The 20,820-nt window shown below is 35.4% G+C and overlaps 1 protein-coding gene across 7 annotated transcripts in view; it reads right to left on the reverse strand.

Annotated features, from left to right (window-relative positions):
• Positions 1–20,820, reverse strand: part of SATB2 (SATB homeobox 2) — a 276,598-nt gene that overhangs the window by 93,404 nt on the left and 162,374 nt on the right. For all 7 annotated transcript variants that reach the window (XM_077154588.1, XM_077154587.1, XM_077154583.1 and 4 more), the window contains one exon: positions 4,961–5,063. In XM_077154588.1, coding sequence (XP_077010703.1) covers positions 4,961–5,063 — 103 coding nt within the window. The remainder of the gene's footprint in view (positions 1–4,960; positions 5,064–20,820) is intronic.

Genomic DNA, 20,820 nt, shown 5'->3' on the forward strand with positions numbered 1-20,820 from the left:
AATTAAGCAGACAAACTAAGTTACTTTTACCTCATCATGGCTAAATAACAGCAGAGGCAGGAGTACCAGGACTTGATTAAAGTCACTGCCCTGACCATGGACACCACCATGGCTCAGCAAGGGCTGCCTTATGGAGCCAGGTCAGGGGAACATTGATCTCTCTATTCAACTCTGAGGCACCACTTTATAAATGACATAACCATTTTTGGGTACAAGAGGTGCTTTAAATGTGGTAACATTATATCATTTCAGCTATAATGAGCATAGTTACTTATTTCTTTTCATCACAGACCACTTAACCACTTTAGTACAGAGGACTAGTTCAAGGAGTTTAATTTTCATTCAACATCTAATCTTTGTGTTTATTGAAACCCTTCTTGGGCTTTGTTTACTGTCTGCTTTCTGGCCTGGACGTTTGATCTTGCAAGACTAGATCAGACAGGGTCAGATAAAATACTGATTACTAGAATAAACCAAGCTTGGGGAAGTAACACTGGTTTTCAAAATCCTCTTTTCGCTCAGCTTTTAATTATTTTCCAAAATAAGCCCAAATGAACAAATACAATTAAGACCACCTGCAACAGGGTGTTCTTGAGCAGCGATCGAGAAAAGAAAATGATAGGCACAATTTTGCACTTTGGTCAAAATAGGGGGTTTGGTTAGGCTCATTCATTCTAGTGTACTATTTTATGACATAAATAATTTTTATGAAATCCACTAGTATTCATGTAAGCTTTCAATGACCAGTTAATTCTACAGACATATTAAATATTTGAGATTGACCTCACTAAAGAAGACAATTCATTTTGCTTTGGGCACCAAACGGAAAAAAAAACACTTTAGACATAAAATCATTTTCCTTTAACTTATTCATTTTTAAATTAGGATACATTTAAAACATATGAGAGCTTTGTCAAGGTACTTTCATATTCTTATTAGATCCCCTGCAAAAGTTGGTTGCCAAAAAAGTATACTTTGTGATGGTTTTGCATACCTAATCGCCACTTAGTTTCATAAACTTGATGAGACAATTTCACAATGAAATAGAGTTCATATAAAAGAAGAGGTAAAAAATAAATCATTAATCTGAAAAACTTAAAAGAAAATTGATGGGGTTAAATCTCTAATAAAGGGAGAAAAAATTCCATGAACAAGACTTGTTAAAAATAATCTTATAAAGCATGAGCAGGTAGTTCAGTGGTTAGAATGCCCGTCTTCCATGCGGGAAACCTGGGTTCGATTCCTGGACCATGCACCTCCCCGACCCTCCCCCCAAAAAAGCATGAGCATTTCTAGATCTCTGTGGATTATACTTACGCCCAACACTAAAATTCCTAATCATTGAACAACTGTTACTATCAGTCAATTTTTTTTTTTTACTTTTAGTTAAAACATGTTTTCTTATACTTAAGAGCTTATGAGCTCTACATTGAAAACTCTAGGTCAGAAGCAATTATGGTATGAGATGAACAGCAATAAAAAATACTGCCTAAAACAACCTACCACCTTATCCATACACTCCATTTTCTTCAATATCAAAAACTCCTGAGAAGCAGGTTCACGTTCCTGGATCTTAAAAGGTATACAAACTCTACCTCCCCATCTATCCTGAATTAACGCTAATGTTAACTCAAATTTATCTGCATCAACTGTGATTGTCTCTGAAATTAAAGAAAAAAGGTAAACAGAATATGCTTTGCTGTGATCATTCGGGAAAATAAAGTTAACAAGCTATGCCAAACTAACTTAGAGCTTTTCAAAGAATAAGTGTAAATAATTTAGCTATAATAACAACAAATTCAAAAAATGCACATTAAAATGTTTACATCAAAATTTAGACAACTCAGTTGTATATAGTTTTTACATCTGTTTTTAATGATATCAAATTATTGATTGTTCATTTTTCTCATATTTATTTAAGCATTAACTATAGAATTTGCAATCTGATCTTTTTTTTTTTTTACTTCCTTCCAGTAGACTTTTATTTTTGCCAGGTTTTAGTCGTATGTACTTTGATCTTTCAGAGTGTATAATTATTTTACTGTTTATTTATTTCTATGAGAAGAGAAAAAAAATTGACCTAGGAGATCTCTATGTGGCAATTTGTAACAGAATCACAGAGCTTATGTTTAGGAATCATGGTTTTGATTAAGAAGCAACCATTTAGTTCCCACTGTTTTATTAAAACAGACATTAGCAGATAATAGGAAACATACTTAACAACGAAGCCTGCATTTAGTTAGGGACATCAGTAAGTTAGTTTGAGATACTGCATATCAGCCATAGTATATGCATTCTGGTAACTATGGGGTGGAAATGGGGGGGGGGGGAATGCAAGGAAGGGCATGGAACTCTTACTTCTGGGTTCTCAGGAAGAGAGCCATAGGGTAGAGTTCTGGATTTGTCATTACTAATGGCCAGATTTCAAATTCATTACTACCGTTTTTTTTCTTATTTTGAAAATAGATGGACCCAAACAGAAATTTTGCAAACAAAGTCACTACTTTTCCATGAGAAATGTGCCCTACTAGACTGTGCTGTCCAATCATAGCAAAAGTTTCTATAGAATAAAATGTGTCTGTACAGTTCTAACACACCCTTTTTTTCTGAGGGCTGAAAGTTAATAAAACTCACTTCTCTGGGTGCTTATTTTCTTACACCACTTTACCTGTCATGGATTCTTTGTTTTTCTTCCCACTCTGTTGGTTGATGAATCAACACCACTTGAACTGTTTTATGGCAGCTTGTGTTTACTTCACACATACCTTAACCTTCCCTTTTCTCCTCCTACTGACACACACCCACACTTTTAAATGGTAATGACTAGCTCCATCTCTTTGAATAACATGTGTACACAGTGTCTGACAGTCTCTTCAGGTGTGGATCTTTGACCTCCTGATTGAAATCAAGGTCTCTGTTTTTACTGCACTTAAAAATTTAACTGTGCATTTACTATCTTAAAATAAAACAGAGCTTGAAGACTTAACTCTCTAAGAAAGACAGGAGGACAGTAGAAGACAGGAGTGCTAATGTGTACATGCACACATACACATACACACACACAGATTCTGTAATGGCAATTCTGAAAACACTAGAATGAAGGGCTTCCAGTCTTTCCGAATCTGGAATTACACTCCAGTCTATTAAAAGAGGACACACTCTTCCTTTCTCTTATAACAGCAAGTAAATGGGATCTAACAAATGACCTTGAAGCTATGTGATTCTTTTGATTTTTAGCCAAAGAGGGTATGTGCAAGCACTTTAACAATCCTGTTTTAAAATAAAAACTTGGAGGCAACACTTAGAGCAAAGGAACCCCTTTGAACCACACAATCATGTTTTATAATGGGAAATTACTCATCTTATCTTGTACAAGGGTAAATATTAATAATATGATAAAGCAGGTACTCATACAAGAAATTTTTTTTTTGTATGCTGTGCGGTAGGAGCCACATTTCACTCTTTTTCCGTGTGAATATCCCATTATTTATTGCAGCACCATTTGTTGGGTTTTTGTGGGGTTTTTTGGAGTGCACGGGCCAGGAATTGAATTCAGGTATCCTGCATCATATAAAATTTAAGGGGTACTAAGAATTTTAGATTACATTGGAAAGAAATGGATCTTAATTCAATTTTCAGAGCACTTCATTTCTCACAGGTAGTTCAATATCCAGACTTTCCTTACAAATTGTATATTTAGCATAAAATGTTCTCAATCCTTTGTAGTCAGAAATGTGCTGCCAATGCATGTAAAGCTCTTTTCTTCAAAAGACAACTTTTTAAACAAGCTTCTAAATACTCAACAGTCAACAAACAATACTTCGTCTCCTTAGAGGAAATGTGCAGTTAGTTAAACGAATAAATTCACCCTTTGCTTCTACCTACCCACCATAAATTATTATTTGGCCCTCAGATGGGGCAGTGAGCTATCAGCAAGGCTGGGCATACTGATAACAAAGTGTGATGAGTAACATTATAATCATGCAGATTAGGGACAGGAATGACTCCTGAATGTCAAAAATCCTCAGAGGCTGGTAGGATATATATGAATTGAGGTGAGAACTACCAAATTTTTCCAACATTGATACATTAGCAAAAGCAAAATATCACTGATATATTTAAAGGGCTAGGTGGTCTAAATATCATAATATTTATTAATTACATAAAAGTACTATATTTTTAGGACCAGACATCATTCCATATATAATACATTAGTACTATATTATTGCTACTACTAATTATTATAAGTATATATTAGAGCTATTATTTCTTAAGAGGTTACTTTGTGTTAGCATTATATTATTTAGTTCCCAGACTTACTCAGTGATGAAATTGTTTCCAATTTTCAGATAAGGAGATTGTGGCTTAGGGAAGTTAAATAATTGGCTCAAACTCACACAGCTAGAAAGTCTAAGATAAAGATTTGAATACAAGTCTGGCTGACTACAGAGCCCTTGTTTTAACCACTGTTTGGGAATTGTCTCAAAGTAAACATAATGTCCAAACTCCACTTCTGACCAAAGATTTCCTGACATACCATAACAGTCATTCTATATAGATAGTTAATCTATATAAACTATACATGCTGATTTAACCTAGAATGACTGTTTTTAAATTGCCATCAATATGTTACCGGAATTACTTACTGATGGAGTTTTTAAAGGGACATACCTATCTGGAATAAACAATTTCAAAATATTTGTAAAGATTTTTGCCATTACAGCTATCTCTACAAAAACTATAAACTTTGTGTATTTTGCTAAGAAATTTACTTTTAGTCCGAATACCATCTCAATTTTTTAAAAAAGCCAATTTGGATTTCATGATGCAAATATTAACACTTTTACCTTTGTAAGAAATTATATGTACTATATCTAAAATTAGCTTAAATTCCAAAGGACCAGCAATTCATTGACATATGAAACTGAAAACAGGCTTTAAAAACAAAAAGTCTGCTTACCTTTAATCTTTTTGTACTTCTTATACCATCTCCCAAACTCCTGGCACTTGGTTGCTGACACATTGGCGTAATATGTGCTATTTACAATGGATGAAATCATACTCTGAAAAGGAAAACAAAACAAAACAGTTATTTTAAAAAGAAAAAACTGGGTGCCTTTTTTTAGGGGACAAGAAAAACTACACCAATCTCCTGTGTCTTAAATTTGAAACAGTCACTGTCCCCCAAACTAAATTGGTTATCTAACATCAAACATAATTACCTGAATTTACTATTCCTTCACCTTTTTTTCTCTAGAGAACCAACCCTGGGACAATGTCAAAGATGGAGGGATTGGGCACAAACAGATAAAATGCAAAGGGGAAGAACAGTTGTGATTTAGGAACCAGAGCCAAAGGTGAGATCAGATGCTCCAGCATCCATAATCCAAATAATGCCTTTCAGATGTTTCTGTTCTGCTTCCAACTGCAACAAGCTTACACAGCCAAGAATCTGAGAACATCCGTGCTACTCACTGCAGAACAACATTTAGGGAAATAAGTTAAATTAATATAATTTATAGAAACGTGTGATTAGCACTTGTGTGAAAATTCACCAAATGAAAAAATTAACAGTGCTATTTTAGAGTAAGAAAACTAAACATCACACTTGACTATGTTTCAACCAAAGATGAATCAAAGCTAAAAGTTTCTCTGTGCTTAAGTACATGATTCCTTCTCGCTCTTCATCCTCTCCTCTCCTTCCCCAGCTTGACTCTTTAGCTGATTTGAGTCATTGGGGTTAAAAGGAAGGAGATGGGGAACACAACCTGGCATAGGAAGGAAATATTAAAATTACAGTTTCACACCTTGAATTGCATTTCCTACAGAGATGTTTGCAACCTAATATAGTATATTTGGGCCAACATTTGTGTTGTGACAGATGTTAAGTTATACCTGAATTGACTGTAGTAAGATATGTGTATGTTTTATAAATATATTTTATTTCTGCAAATTTCACCTAAAAACAAGTAGATGTAACCAACTGGAGCGATCCAAATGACCTGTGTAAGGTTTTATATATTGCCTTAAAAATCTCATCTTTTTTTAAAAAGTTATCCATAGACTTGGAGCAGTTCAGAGAAATCTTAGAATATCTAATGACATTTCTACAAAGTAGTAGAGAAAAAAAAGGTCAGCAATACATCAAAGCCATGGCAAGCTATTTACCAGGAGGTTCAAATGCCATCCAACAATCCCTAGACTCCCATTTAAAACATTCCCCTATGTGAGCCCATCAGTCTCCCTATCTTTTTAAATCACTATTCAGTACTGGAGGGGAGAGAGATCCTAATTCAATTCACAGAAATCTCTTTCGCCATTTCTACATAGTAGATGGTCATCCTCCCCCAGTTATTGATCTCAAAACATTAGTTCTGTTCGCTAAGAACAGAAAGTAAGGAGAACTTTTTTAAACCTTTGATTGGAGCACAATCCTGGAAATTGAAAGTGCAACAGGAATCAACTGAGTGTTCCCCAGAACTTGTGGAGATTGGTTTCCTGCTGCCTCAGGGAAGCAGTGGAATCCTACAGTCCCTGAGGCAGGGTTCTGCCCTGTATGTTTCCTGACTATTTGGGCTTGCGCCTTCTCTAGGCTGAGTTTTGCTGTCTGTTCCTAGACTCTAAGACTCTTGAAGATGGTGACTGTTTCATTTTCATTTTTGTCCCCCTAGTGTCTAACCCAGTTCTGATGATGGATAACGGTGTCACTGAAATGTAAAGTATGAAAAGGGACAGAGATGAATTTGAAAAGGCCAAACTGAAATGCTATAATAATAAAAAAAATTGTAGCATGAAAGCATCCTAATAATAGATGTACCAGTCTTTGTGGCATATTTGAGGAATTGCAAATGTGCTTGTCCTCCTATGTTGTTTTTATGAAGGCTATCCTCTGGAAAGGCTAGGATATATAACCACAGCAGGAGCTGGAGTTAAACCTTATATTGCAAAGTGGTCTAGAAAGTAGACTAAAATGGAATGTGATTCAAGTATAGCCCGAAGCGTTTTCCTCAACTCTTCCAGGCCCATAAGGCCAAGCCACAAGCCCACAAATATTTTGGTCCCAGATAATCCACCTGTTCCTCACTCTCTAGACTCCCTACTTTTTTCCCTGATCCAGTTGCATACAGCATTGTAAACTAATCTAGGTAGCAAGGGAATGAGCATCTGAGCTTCTATTAGCACCAGGTCCTGTACTAGAGTCAGGTTCACATGACTCATTTGAAAGGAGTTGGCTACTCATAGACTCAGATTTGTTATCTTGACCAGTTCATACCTCTACTGATCACAGAGCAAAAAAAAGAAATAGGTTAAGCTATAAACTGAGCAAAGGAATTAGATAATGATTCCCTAGACAAAGAGAATCTTTAGTCACCAGAAAGGTTTCTTTGAGTTTGTGATACATTTTTATTCATCTTTTAATACCATGTAAGGCATAATCGGCATTCAAAATACTTTACTGACAAGAACTGCTATAATTCATCTGCAAAGTGCTTTAAAAACAAAAGAGGTATATCCTGGAGATATTTTAGATGAAATGTTACATCTTATTCCAGTTTCAAAGTAACATGAATATTCTCTACCCCTAAATTAGCCTATCATGTTCTCATGACAGAGAATATGAGTCTGAATCACTAGACCTCACTCTGTACACATACACTAAAAGATCAATTTAATGTTTAAATGGTCATTTAATTTTTTGAAAATCAAAACGTAGTTAATTAGATATGAAGTTGAACGGGGCTAGCATAGACCAGAATGTACTTCCAGTCTACAGGGAATAGTATCACCTACAGAGGTCCTAGTACACAGAGAATCTGTATTTACTATATTTCATACATTCTATGACCTCATTTTTTCATATTTAATGTCCCTGAAATCAGGATGTTATCTTACAATCAGTGGTATCTTAAACCTGATGAAATACAGTAGCTGGGATGAGTAATGATTAAAATCTCTCCCACCTACTAACCAGCCATAAAAGATCTAATTTCACTCACTGATTTTAAAAATGTATACATAATTATGTAGCTCTTTTATATTTTTCAGTCATTCTAATGCAGCCACACAATTGGACCTTTAAGATCCCCACATCTTTTTTGATAAATAAACAAGGCCTGAGCCTAATTTTTCAATCCAGAATGCAGTCAACTCTTGAGTATCTACTTTAATATAGAGCAATACTGAGACAAATAATCAGAATATATAAAACTTAAAGAATCTGTATTTTACTATGAGGCTTAAATTAAAATGACTTTGCATTTACTACACACACGCCATTTTTCAAGGTGGTGGGTTGTAAGAAAGAAAGGGAGAGGGTACATACATGATGGGCAACCAAAGCAGGCCCTCTTCAGATACTCAAAAGATACTGCCAAAAATATCACATAAGCAGTGATTGTAGACAAAGCTGTTTTGTTATGTATTAAGTAAGTAATGCTATGTATTCAGATGAAAAATGTTTAAAATGTCTTCCCAACTTAAGAAAATTTCAGACTTCTTTATAATCAATCATGAAATTTTAAAATAAAGATTTTGGTGGAGAGTAAAATCTAAGGTTACTTATCTGCAGTCAATTTGACCACAACACAGTTTGCCACTTATATTTTAATTTTCTAAAAAATAATAGCAATAAGGAATGTGAGAAAACAAAATACACTATAACTTTCTTTAGTTACTCCAAAGTTCACTGACTGATTGGAACTTGCTCAGTAAATACACAAGGAGCAAATTTCAAAGAATATTTACTCTAAGACAACCTGCAAGAGAATAATATAAAATTGCTATTAATACTTACTACAGTTAAACAGATTGCATTATATAAACACAAATTTTCTTTTAAGTTCCTGAGACAAATTTTAAACTCATATGTTCTACAATCTCCAGATGGGTCCCTGGACCAGGTAAGTCCTGAAATGCAGAGGGGCCAGCCCTTCCAGAACATCAGCTAGTTCCATCCCCCAATCCCATATTATTGACAGCCCATTCCAACATGAAAAAGTTAGAAAGGGCATGGCCCAAACACTTCTAAAGAGTGGGAGAAAGATCAAAGGTGACAGTAGAGTTATACACAGGAGGTTTAACAAATGAGTATGAGTGCTGAATCATTATACTGATATTTCTTTAGCCTCCAGTACCTCAGAGAAGCTAGAAATAAAAACCTAAAATTGTGGAATCGTAACTCATACCAAACTCTGAAATCTGTTGTACAACTAATTGTTGTGATGTACTTTGAAATTTATTGCTTTTATGTGCATATGCTATTTAAAGAGAGGAGGAAAATAACAGAGAAGATAGGATTTAACAAATGAGTATGACTGCTGATCATTATATTGATATTTCTGTTGATCCCCAATGTCTTGGAGCAGTTAGAAGAAAAAACAAAAAATTGTGGAACTGTAACCCATACCAAACATTAAAATCTGTTCTATAACTACTTGTTAAAATGTACTTGGAAATGTATAGTATTTTTGCATATATGTTATATTTCACAATTAAAAAAAACATTTAAAAAAGAAAAAAGAAATGTTTGTTTTTTACTAGTTCATAGAATAGATATCAACTATGATTATAAGGATGGCTCCATTTTCAAACTGAGAGTGTAGAAGCCAGATGAAGAAAGATTTTGTTCAAAGTCAAACAGTAGTGAGAAGCATCACAGATAATCTCTGTTGGAAAGACTGCACTATTTCATGAGTCTTTTAAGATGGAAAACATTAATTAATGGAAGGAAGGAAATATTCACAATCACTTCCAGCAGCTAATAAAAGCCCAACTGCTGATAATGCAAACAATTATTTAGAAAAGCAAGAAATATGGTGAAACAAACTAAAACATAAGGTTGCGACCACAAACCCCTTATATTAGGTAATCATGGAGTTTAGAATTAGAGAAAACAACAGAACCCAAAGGCAATTTTTAAGTTAACACAAACTATAAATACAGTACAATATACTTACTTGGAAAGACAGAGATTAGAGCCTTCTCACCCCCTCAAAAAAAAAAACAAAACAAAACACTAAGATAAAATAATTGGATATCTTTCACTAGATTTCCATTCGTGTAGTGGGATTTATTTGTTTGAATGGCAATCTTATACCAAGAGTAGGTAGGTAAGCTGCAGATACATAATATACTCACTATAAAAACAGAACTTTTAAAAACTAAAGTGAATGATTATATATCCTATCAGTGACAAGAGAATCCCCCATCTGAGCTAGAAGAATGTCAAAAGTGGGGAAGAAGCAGGCATCTGGTGACAGACATCCTTTCCACATCCACATGGGAGGAAAGCACAAAGCAGACAGAGTAAAATGTTCATTCTTTGCTCCTTTTCTTTTAGCCTTTTCATTCCTCTTTGTGATATGCTGCATTAGAGAACATATTAAACATGAGGAGATAGAATGATGATTCAATTAATTATAGTAAACAGGGAAAACTGACTTGGAGGAATTACTTTGTCATGGGAAATTCATTTAATGTTATTTGGCAGCCTTCTACTGTCCTTTTCCATCACCATTTCTGAACTATAATATCTGAATTGAAAATTTTTGCCATTCTAATTGAAAGAAACACTTCCTCTGGGTTTTGGATTATGAGAAGACTATATTTGAAAGTTCCTCACCTACGTAGCTGCTTAATGACTCAGTCTGAGCATAAACACTCTCTGAGGGCTGTGGAGAGTCTCCAGTGAGAGGATTTGTGTCAAAGGCCTGGCACAAGATGTGCAATCAAGCAATGTCAGCTCTCTCCTCACAAGCAATCATTTAACATGGCCATTTGAATCACCAAGTAATCACCTGGTCAGGAATTGTTTTTAAGCTGTCACTTTTGAGTCTCCTTCAACATGAGTTCATGAGATTGGGTCGTAAACTAAAACAATCTCACAATGAAAATAAGTAAAACGGACAGTTGCTAACTGGTTAACATAAGACAGGATGCATCCCCACTACGTTTATGAACTTAAGACTAAATGAAACAGACAGCTGACAACTGGTTAACACATGACTCCTCCACACAGTTGATGAGCCATTTGTCTAACTATGAGTCCATTATCAATTTGTCTTATTCTGTTTGGTTCTAACTGGCCCAACCGGTTGCTTGATTTCACTGCCTGATTCTTTTGGAATATTATACATACATCCTTTACTGGTCCCCAAATGGGGAAGGGTGTGTAGAATGAGAGAAATAATCATCTTACAGCCTACTTTTAAAGAGGCTGCATCAAAGCTATATCACCATCATATTGGAAATCTAGTAACATCTTTGTAGTTCAATAACTTTAGTCAGTCAATTATTTATTTCTCAAATATCTGGCAATAAAACCTCAACTAGGGCCATCAGACAGAACTGCTTCAAAAGCATATCTAGGACAAAATATCAGAACTTGTGGGTTGTAAAAAGGCAGTGCTGAGAGGAAAATTTATTGCTCTAAACACTTACATTAAAAAAGAAGAAAGAAAAATTGAGGCCTTAACTGCTCACTTGAAGGAACTAGAGAAAAAAACAGCAAACTAACCCCTAAGCAAACAGAAGAAGAGAAATAATAAAGATCAAAGCAGAAATAAATGAATTGGAGAACAAAAAAATACATAGAAAGAATCATAAAACCAAAAGTTGGTTCTTTGAGAAAATCAATAAAATCGAAGGACCACTAGCTAGGCTGACAAAGAGAAAAAGAAAAAGGATGGAAATAAACAAAATAAAAAATGAGGAGCAGGTTGTTACCATGGCCCCTGAGGAAATTAAAAAAAAAATCCTAAGAGGATATTATAAACAACTATATGCCAACAAATTAGGCAACTTAGATGAAATGGACAAATTCCTAGAAACACATGAATAACCTACACTGACTCGAGAAGAAATAGAAGATTTCAACAAACCAATCAAAAGGAAAGAGAGTGATCAGTCATCAAAAATCTTCCTACAAAGAAAATTCCAGGGCCAGTGGCTTCCCAAGAGAATTTTATGAAACATCTCAAAAAGAATTAACACCAATTCTGCTTAAACTATTCCAAAAAAATAAGGAAAAAGAAACACTACTTAACTCATTTTATGAAGCTAGCATCACTCTAATACCAAAATCAGATAAAGATGCTACCAAAAAGGAAAACTATAGGTCAATCTACCTAATGAATATACAGATTCAAAATTTATCAAGAAAATACTAGGAAATCAAATCCAGTGACACATTAAAAGAATTATACATCACTACCAAGTGGGGTTTATACAAGGAATGGAAGGGTGGTCCAACACAAGAAAATCAACCATTGTAAATATAGTACATTAACAAGTCAAAAGGGAAAAAAAATCACATGATCATCTCAATTGATGCTGAAAAAAAATCATTTGACAAAATTCAGCATCTTTTTCTGATAAAAACATTTCAAAAGGTAGAAATCTAAGGAAATTTCCTCAATATGATAAAGGGCATATATGAAAAACCCACAGCCAGCACAGTAACTCATGGTGAGAGACTGAAAGCGTTTCCCCTGAGATCAGGTGTGAGATAAGGATGCCCTTTGTCACCACTATTATTCAGCATTATACTAGAAGTTCTAGCTAGAGCACTCAGATAGGAAAAGGAAATAAAGGGCATCCAAATCAGAAAGGAAAAAGTAAAACTTTATTATTTGCAGATAACATTATATTATACTTGGAAAACCTTGAGGAATCTATATCAAAATTTGCTCATTGAGTTAATAAATTCAGCAAAGTGGTGGGAAACAAGATTACTGTAAAAAAGTCGGTAATATTTCTACACAACAGTAATAACCTAACTGAGGAGACAATTAAGGAAAAGATTCCATTCAAAATAGCAACTAAAAGAATAGGAATAAACTTAACCAGGGATGTAAAGGACCTGTACACAGAAAACTACAAAACACTGCTGAAAGAAATCAAAAAAGATCTAAACATGTGGAAAGACATTCTGTGCTCATGGACAGGAAGTTTAAAAGTAGTTAAGATGTCAATTCTACCCAAATTCATCTACAGATTCAATGCAATACCAATCAAAATTCTAACAACCTACTTTGAAGACTTGGAAAAGCTAGTTATCAAATTTATTTGGAAGGGACAGAGACCTCAAATAACTAAAAGTATCCTTAAAAAGAAGAACAAAGTGGGAAGACTAACACTTCTTGATTTTATAGCTTATTAAAAAGTCACAGTTGTCAAAACAGCATAGCACTGGCACAAAGATAGAAGTATTGACCAATGGAATCAAATCAAGAGTTCAGAGATAGACCACCAAATCTATGGTCAATTGATCTTCAACAAGGTCCCCATATCCACTGAACGAGTCTTTTCAATAAATGGGCATGGAAGAACTGGATATCAATAGTCGAAAGAATGAAAGAGAACCCTATATAAAAATTAACTCAAAGTGGATCAAAGACCCAAATATAAGAGCCAGTACTATAAAACACCTAGAAGAAAACACAGAGAAACATCTTCAAGACCTAGTAATAGGAAGATGCTGCTTATACCCAAAGCATAAGCAACAAAAGAAAAAATAGATAAATGGAAATTCCTCAAAATCAAATACCTCTGCGTCTCAAAGGACTTTTTCAAAAAAGGTAAAGAGGCTACCAACTCAATGGGAGAGAATAATTGGAAACCATATATCAGACAAAGGTTTGATATCCTGTATACATAAAGAAATCATATAATTCAACAACAAAAGAACAAACAACCCAATTACAAAATGGTCTAAAGATATGAGTAGACATTTTTCTGAAGAGCAAATACAAATAGCTTAAAAACACATGAAGAGATGCTCATCTTCATTAGCTATAAGGGAAATTCAAATCAAGACTACAATGAGATATCACCTCACACCTATACGAATGGCTGCTATTAAACAAACAGTAAATTACAAATGTTGGAGAGGATGTGGAAAATTAAAACACTTACTCACTGCTGGTGGGAATGTAATGGTACAGTTGCTATGGAAAAAATTTTGGCAGTCCCTTAGAAAACGAAATATCAGGTTGCCCTATGATCCGGCAATACCATGTGTGGCTTAACCCAGAAGAGCCGAAAGCAGTGACACAAACAGACATTTGCACACAGATGTTCATAGTGGCATTATTCACAACTGTCAAAAGATGGAGACAATCCAAGTGCCCATCAACAGACTAGTGTACAAAATGTGGCATATACATATGATGGAATATTATGCAGCAGTAAGATGAAATGAGGTCCTGAAGCATATGACAACATGGATGAACCTTGAGGACATAACTGAATGAAATAAGCCAGCCACAAAAGGATACATACTGCATGATTTTGCTATTATGACCTTGGTAAAGGTAAATTCAGAGTTTTATAATGTAGAATATAGGGAACCTAGAGATACACAGAAGCTTGAGATGGGTGAACGGTTAACTAATGAGGTTGAACTTAAATGGCAGGGAATGGATAGAATTGAAGGCAGTGTTTATAAACAATATTGCCATATTGAAGATGACATGATCGAAAGGGGTTATATAGATCCATGTATCCCATTGATTAACACTACAAATATAAATAAGTTCTTGCATGAACTACTTCAAGGTATGAATCTTATATTAAAAAGTCAATAATAAAGGGGTATCAGGGGGAACTACTATTGCAAGCTATGGCCTATACTTAACAGGAAGACATCAACAGTACAACAACAATACCAGGGGTAAATAATTAATGGGGAGGGGGCAAGAGTTAAGGGGAAGTTTGTATTTTCTATTTGGTGAGGATGTGTTTATCTGTTATTTTTCTCTTGAGAGCAATGAAAACTGTCTAAAATTGAGAGTAATGATGAGTGTACAACTAAGTGAGGATAATGTGAGAATGGATTATTTTTGACATTATCCATCATACCCAATGGATAGAGGTGGCTGAAGGACATACTGACTGAGAAGCAGAAAGGTGAACTGTGGTATATACATATGATAGCATATTGTGCAGCCACAGAGAAGACCAAAGTCATGAAGGCATGCTACTACGCACATGAACCTTGGGGACATTATGGGTGCAAAATAAGCCAGAAACAAAAGAACAAATATTGTATGGTCTCTTTTAGAAAACACTCATAAGAAAATTGGGACCCAGATTGTAAACTCTTATAGAAGTCACATTTAATCCACAGCTGTAAATGTTATTTCTAGATTTTGAGATGCTGTGGTATATCTGTACAACCTGGTACTTCCCTTGAACTTCAGGTACCTCTGTGACATCTGAGCCTCAGAGCTGAAGTTCTGCAGCTCTGAAAGTCAGCATTACTAATACAACAACTGTTAATGAAGCTGAAAAAGAAATCAGGCTTCGATTAGATATAAGAATGAAGCCAATCTGGTTGGGACTAAAGTAAATCAGAATACAGGGTAAAGGATGATATTGTCTATATTTTAGAACTTCACCTACTGTATGAGATCAGAGGAAAAGAGGCTTATTTTGTTCAAAACCTAAATATTCTGTAGCACATAATCTAACTCAATCTGTATGGATTGATCTTTTAAACAACCTAAACACATGGAGCCCAGAATGGGAATCAGGTCTTGTGATTCTGTATGGCTTAGTGTAATACCAGGACACATCGCAGAGTATGTTGGGTAGATAATTTAAAAATATTGGGCCATCTCTCTCTCTAAGCTGACATGGCAAATGAACTCCCTGCCCTCTCCCACTATGTGGGACATGACTCCCAGGGGTATAAATCTCCCTGGCAACATGAGACAGAAATCCTGGGATGAGCCAGGACACAACATCAAGGGATTATGAAAACCTTCTTGACCAAAAGGGGGAAGAGAGAAATGAAACAAAATAAAGTGTCAGTGGCTGAGAGAGTTCAAATAGAGTCAAGAGGTTATCCTGGAGGTTATTCTTATGCATTATATAGATATCCCCTTTTTAGTTTATGGTGTATTGGAGTGGCTAGAGGGAAGTACCTGAAACTGCAGAGCTGTGTTCCAGTAGCCTTGTTTCTTGAAGATGAGTGTATAAAATAGCTTTTACAATGTGACTGTGTGATTGTGAAAACCTTGTATCTGATGCTCCTTTTATCTAGGGTATGAATAGATGAATAAAAAATATGGATAAAAATAAACAAATAATGGGGGAGGTTAAAATAAATTGAGTAGATTGAAATTATGGTGGTCAATGAGAGGGAGGGGGCAAGGGGTATGGTATATATGAGATTTTTCTTTTTTCTTTCATTTGCTGGAGTGATGCAAATGTTCAGAAAAATGATCATGGTGATGAATACACACCATGTGATATTATGAGCCATTAATTACACACCATGTATGGGATGTTTGTATGTCAAGTATGTTTGTATGTTAAGTTTTAACCATAAAAATAATTTTTTAAAAAAAGTATTGGGCCAAAAATCCCTTGAGGGATGGGAGAAAAAATATGGAACCATTAAACTTTTCTACCAGGGAAATCCTTGGTATTCTCTCAAACATTAGGGACTTCCAAGTCAATAGGACAAGCCCTTGATCTTGAGGCTTGCTCTTATGAAACTTATTTGTGTGGCAGCAAAGCTAAACCTACCTATAGTTATGACTAAGAATTACTTCCAGAAAACTTCTTTTGTTGCTCAGATGTGGCCTCTCTCTCTCTCTAATCCCAAATCTGGGAGGAAAATCATTACCCTCTTCATGGGATATGACATCCAGGGGTGAAAGTCTCCCTTGCAGCATGGGATATGACTCCCAGGGATGAGCCTGGCTCTGTCACCATGGGAGAGGCCTTCCTGACCAAAAGGGGGAAAAGAAAGGTAACAAAATAAGGTATCAGTGGCTAAGAGAGTTCAAACAGAGTCAAAAACTATTCTGAAGGCTACTCTTATGCAAGCTTCACCTAAATATTGCTAATTGCCATGGTTTGCCAAACCCCAACCAACACCATTCCTGTTAATTCTAAAGAACACCTAGGGCTCTATCTGAGATTCTACCAAAGTTTCACTAACTAAGAATACTTTCCAGAAACCTGCAATCTCCAGATGATTCCTAGCCCAGATAAGTCCTGAAACCCAGAGGGGCCAGCAATTCCAAAAACATCAACTAATTACAACCCCCATCCCATACTGTCGACACCCCTTTCCAACATAAAAATGGTAGAATGGGCATGGTCCAAATACTCCTAAAGACTGGGAGAAGGATCAAAGGAGAAGGACGAGTTAAAACAAAGAAAACAGGATTTAACAAATGAGTATACTACTGAATCATTATATGGGTATTTCTTTTTAGTTCCCAGTGTCTTGGAGTAGCTAGAAGGAAAAACCTGATGTTGAGGATTTGTATCCATACCAAACTTTGAAACCTGGCCTACAACTATTTGTTTGTGTACTTTGAAATTTATTGGCTTTTTGTATATATGTGACATTTCACAATAAAGAAATGTTTTAAAAAAACATATCTAGGGTCACAGAGAACATGTCGAGGGATCAGGGACACATTGTGAGATGCAGGCATTTGCAAATCATTTATACTTTCAATGCAATTTGCAACTAACAAAACTGTCTCTTTAATCAGCCATGACAAAGCAGGTACTGCTAGTTCTATTTAATGTGACCTAGGGTCACATAGCTAGTAGTCAAAAACAGAACTTGGATCTTCTAACTCTTCCTCAAGTAAGAATAAATCAGCCACAGAAAGATGTGTTCATAAGTTTCCGTATTGAAATAGTTAAAAAAGACTATTTAATAAGGAGCACTTTGCATAAGGTAAGTTAGGACACTTGGGACAGGCTTTGCAGCTGAAGGAAGAGCCTAAAAGTTCTGACTCAGGGGGCATTAGAAGAAAAGGAAGAGGCTTGTCAGTTACTGCTTAAATATATTTTAAAAGGTGAAATAAAAAATAAATACACAGCCACACAAGTACAGCCTACACTTTCCAAGCATCTGGCCAGGCATAGAATAGCTAAAACATTATTTCCCCTCCTTTAAATACATATGCTTCAGGCTACAATTATTGCCTTTTGATAGATTCCTCCATTCTTTCTTTCTGCCTTCAAGTCTGCTCTTTTGAACTAAAGACCACTGGGATGTTCAAGAAAACATATATGATCCAATGCATCATTCCTTTATGCAATAACCAAACTCAAGTGAAGAAATAATCTAACATGATTTGGCTTGGGGTTAAAAGAAAGAATTATTTCAAAAACAGGAACCTTTTACTCATCAAGTGAGTCTATTTTTAAAAGCCCAATAACCTACCTTTCTCCTTTGAAATAAATAGTATTAAATTCCTCACTTTCTTCTTCCCAGTTTGAAAGCTTAGCCCCTCTCGCTTCTTCACGACAATATCTCCAGCCCATTACAGAGTACTTGACACTTAACTGGGACTCTAGTAATGCTAGTGAATATGGTGCTGAATTACTCTTTCACTTTGCTTAAAACAAAAATAAATTCTTTTTCATATTACACAGGATGAACTCCAAAAAAATGTACCAGTTACATGAGAACCACCAATAAAACGAGTGAACTTCTCTCCATACTGAAATATAATCTAGCTATACAATTTAAGTGAATCATTTAGAAAATTTAAGGACAATGGCTACAGAATTACCATTAGGACTCTGACATTACCCATCCATTCTAGCTGAAAAGAGCTATCCCAGTGAGATTATCCATAACAAGACAACAACACCAGAAGGCTAAATTAAATTTCCCCCAAATTCTAAACAACAGGACTGAACCCCTATTTGAATATGTGTTGGCATCATTCACCAAACTGCTGTATTCAGTTTTTAGTTCTAAACATTTCAGAGCTGCCAAGAATACTGTAATAGTAATAATAATTTATATTTTATAGCACTTTTCAAACATTTTTTATTTAATTAATTAAATTCATTAAATGGTTGTTCTTAACCACGGGTGATTTTGCTCCCCCTCCATAGAACATTTGGCAATCTCTAGAGACATTCTGATTTCACAATTGAGAGAGAGGAGGTATGAGGTATGCACTATTGGCATCTAGTGGATGGAGGCCAGGGATGCTGCTAGACATCCTACAATGAACAGCCCCACACAATAAAGAATCATCTAGCCAAAAATGTCTATAGGGCTGAGGTTGAGAAACCTTGAATTGGAATAGCAACTATATACAGATATACCTTGTGCTGAATGCTGAGAATATAAAGATATTGCAGACAGTCATCTAGTGATTGGCAGTATCAGAGGAACAATGACAACAGTGCTGTCATTAAGTGCTCTGATGGGATATATACTAAGTGCTACCTAAGAGCAAAAGAAGCAACTACAACGACAAGGTCTAGTTATTCACCAGCAGATAATTTTCTAGCTGCAATATGAAGGGTGATGCCATCAAGTAGAAGAGATGCTTTTCAAGAAAAGCAAAGGTGATTCTTTAGCAAGTGTCAAGCTGAAGAACTCCAAGGTACCAGCATTATGTACATAGGTTACCAAAGCCAGAGATTAATATGGTGTATCTCTATGAAGGGTGAGTTTCACACAGTGGGGAGAAGATTAATAATTTAGCTTGTAATGTGATTTTGTGGCATTTTAGAAAGATACTGAAAATACAGATATATGGAATGTAATATAAACTTTGCATGAATTTTTAAGATAACACAGGAGGTTGCTTTCTTAGATCCATAATGCTAAGGGTACTAGTTGAGTTTCTCCAGACCGCAGGGATATTTTTGTGGAGATGTCTGAGCAATAGTGACTGTTCCAAAATAATTAATAAGGTATGTTTGCAGTACAGAATGGGTACATGCAGAGATAGGCAGGTGACTATGCTGGAAAATAAATCAGGAGAGTGTCATCTTGATGGTTCTTATAGTCTCTCCTATGGAGTTTGTACTCCTGTAGGCTGGAAGTCAGTGGAAGTTTATAGTTGAGAAATGGCACAATATTACTATTGCAGAATCAGTTGACAGGAGAAAAGTTGTGAGGCAGGAAGGCTAGAAATATTTCAGATAAGAGGTGAAGGGATAAATGAAAAAAGTGGCCCAAAGTAGATAAATCTTGGATATACCAGCAGTGGAATCCATAGGATCAAATGAGAAGAGTAAAGGAGAAGGAACTTTTTAGATTGGGCAACTAGGTGGGCAAGCAATGAGAAACAGAACATAGAGGTAGAAAGAGGTTTTATGGTAATGTAAAGATGATCCCATTAGAATCACACACCCTGCAAATTAAGTGAAATATACAATCATGTCTAAAGTCAGATCAGTTTAACAATGTTCTGAGAATTAGGTGGCCTTTCTCAGGATCACATACTCAGCATAAAAGAACTAAGATTAGAATCAGGGTTCTCAGTTCCTAGTCTGGGTTCTTCCTACTTGTGCTACCTTTCTGTTCACATTTACAGCCAAATATGCTGTCCTGTTACATCAGTTTGGACCAAATTCCCATATGCCTCAAAAGCCCTGGAAAAATTCTGAATTTGTGATATTAAGTTAGGAGCTTGTCTACTTCCAGGCAAAGCTCATTCAGACTTCCATGTGAATCCAAGAAACAATTAATTGTGATGAATTATGAAATTCAGAACAAATGATTGAAAACTTTTTCTCAACTTATTTTTATCCAGTTTTTCTTTATTATCATAATAGTTTAAAATACTTATTTTATAATTTCATAATCATTCACATTGGAATAAATAAAAATTCTAGCAGCAAAGCTTTAGCACCTGTTTCTGGCCTTTCTACCTCACAACTTTTCCCCTGTCAACTGATTCTGCAACACTAATACTGTGCCACTTTCTCAGCTTTAAACTTCCACTTACCTCCAGGGTGGCATTAAGATGGCTTGTATGAAAGCCCTAAGCACAAGACCAGACACATAACTGAAGTTTAAGAAATACTAGTGCC

The sequence above is a fragment of the Tamandua tetradactyla genome, chromosome 3 (genome assembly GCF_023851605.1).
Source record: "Tamandua tetradactyla isolate mTamTet1 chromosome 3, mTamTet1.pri, whole genome shotgun sequence".
Lineage (NCBI taxonomy): Eukaryota > Metazoa > Chordata > Mammalia > Pilosa > Myrmecophagidae > Tamandua > Tamandua tetradactyla.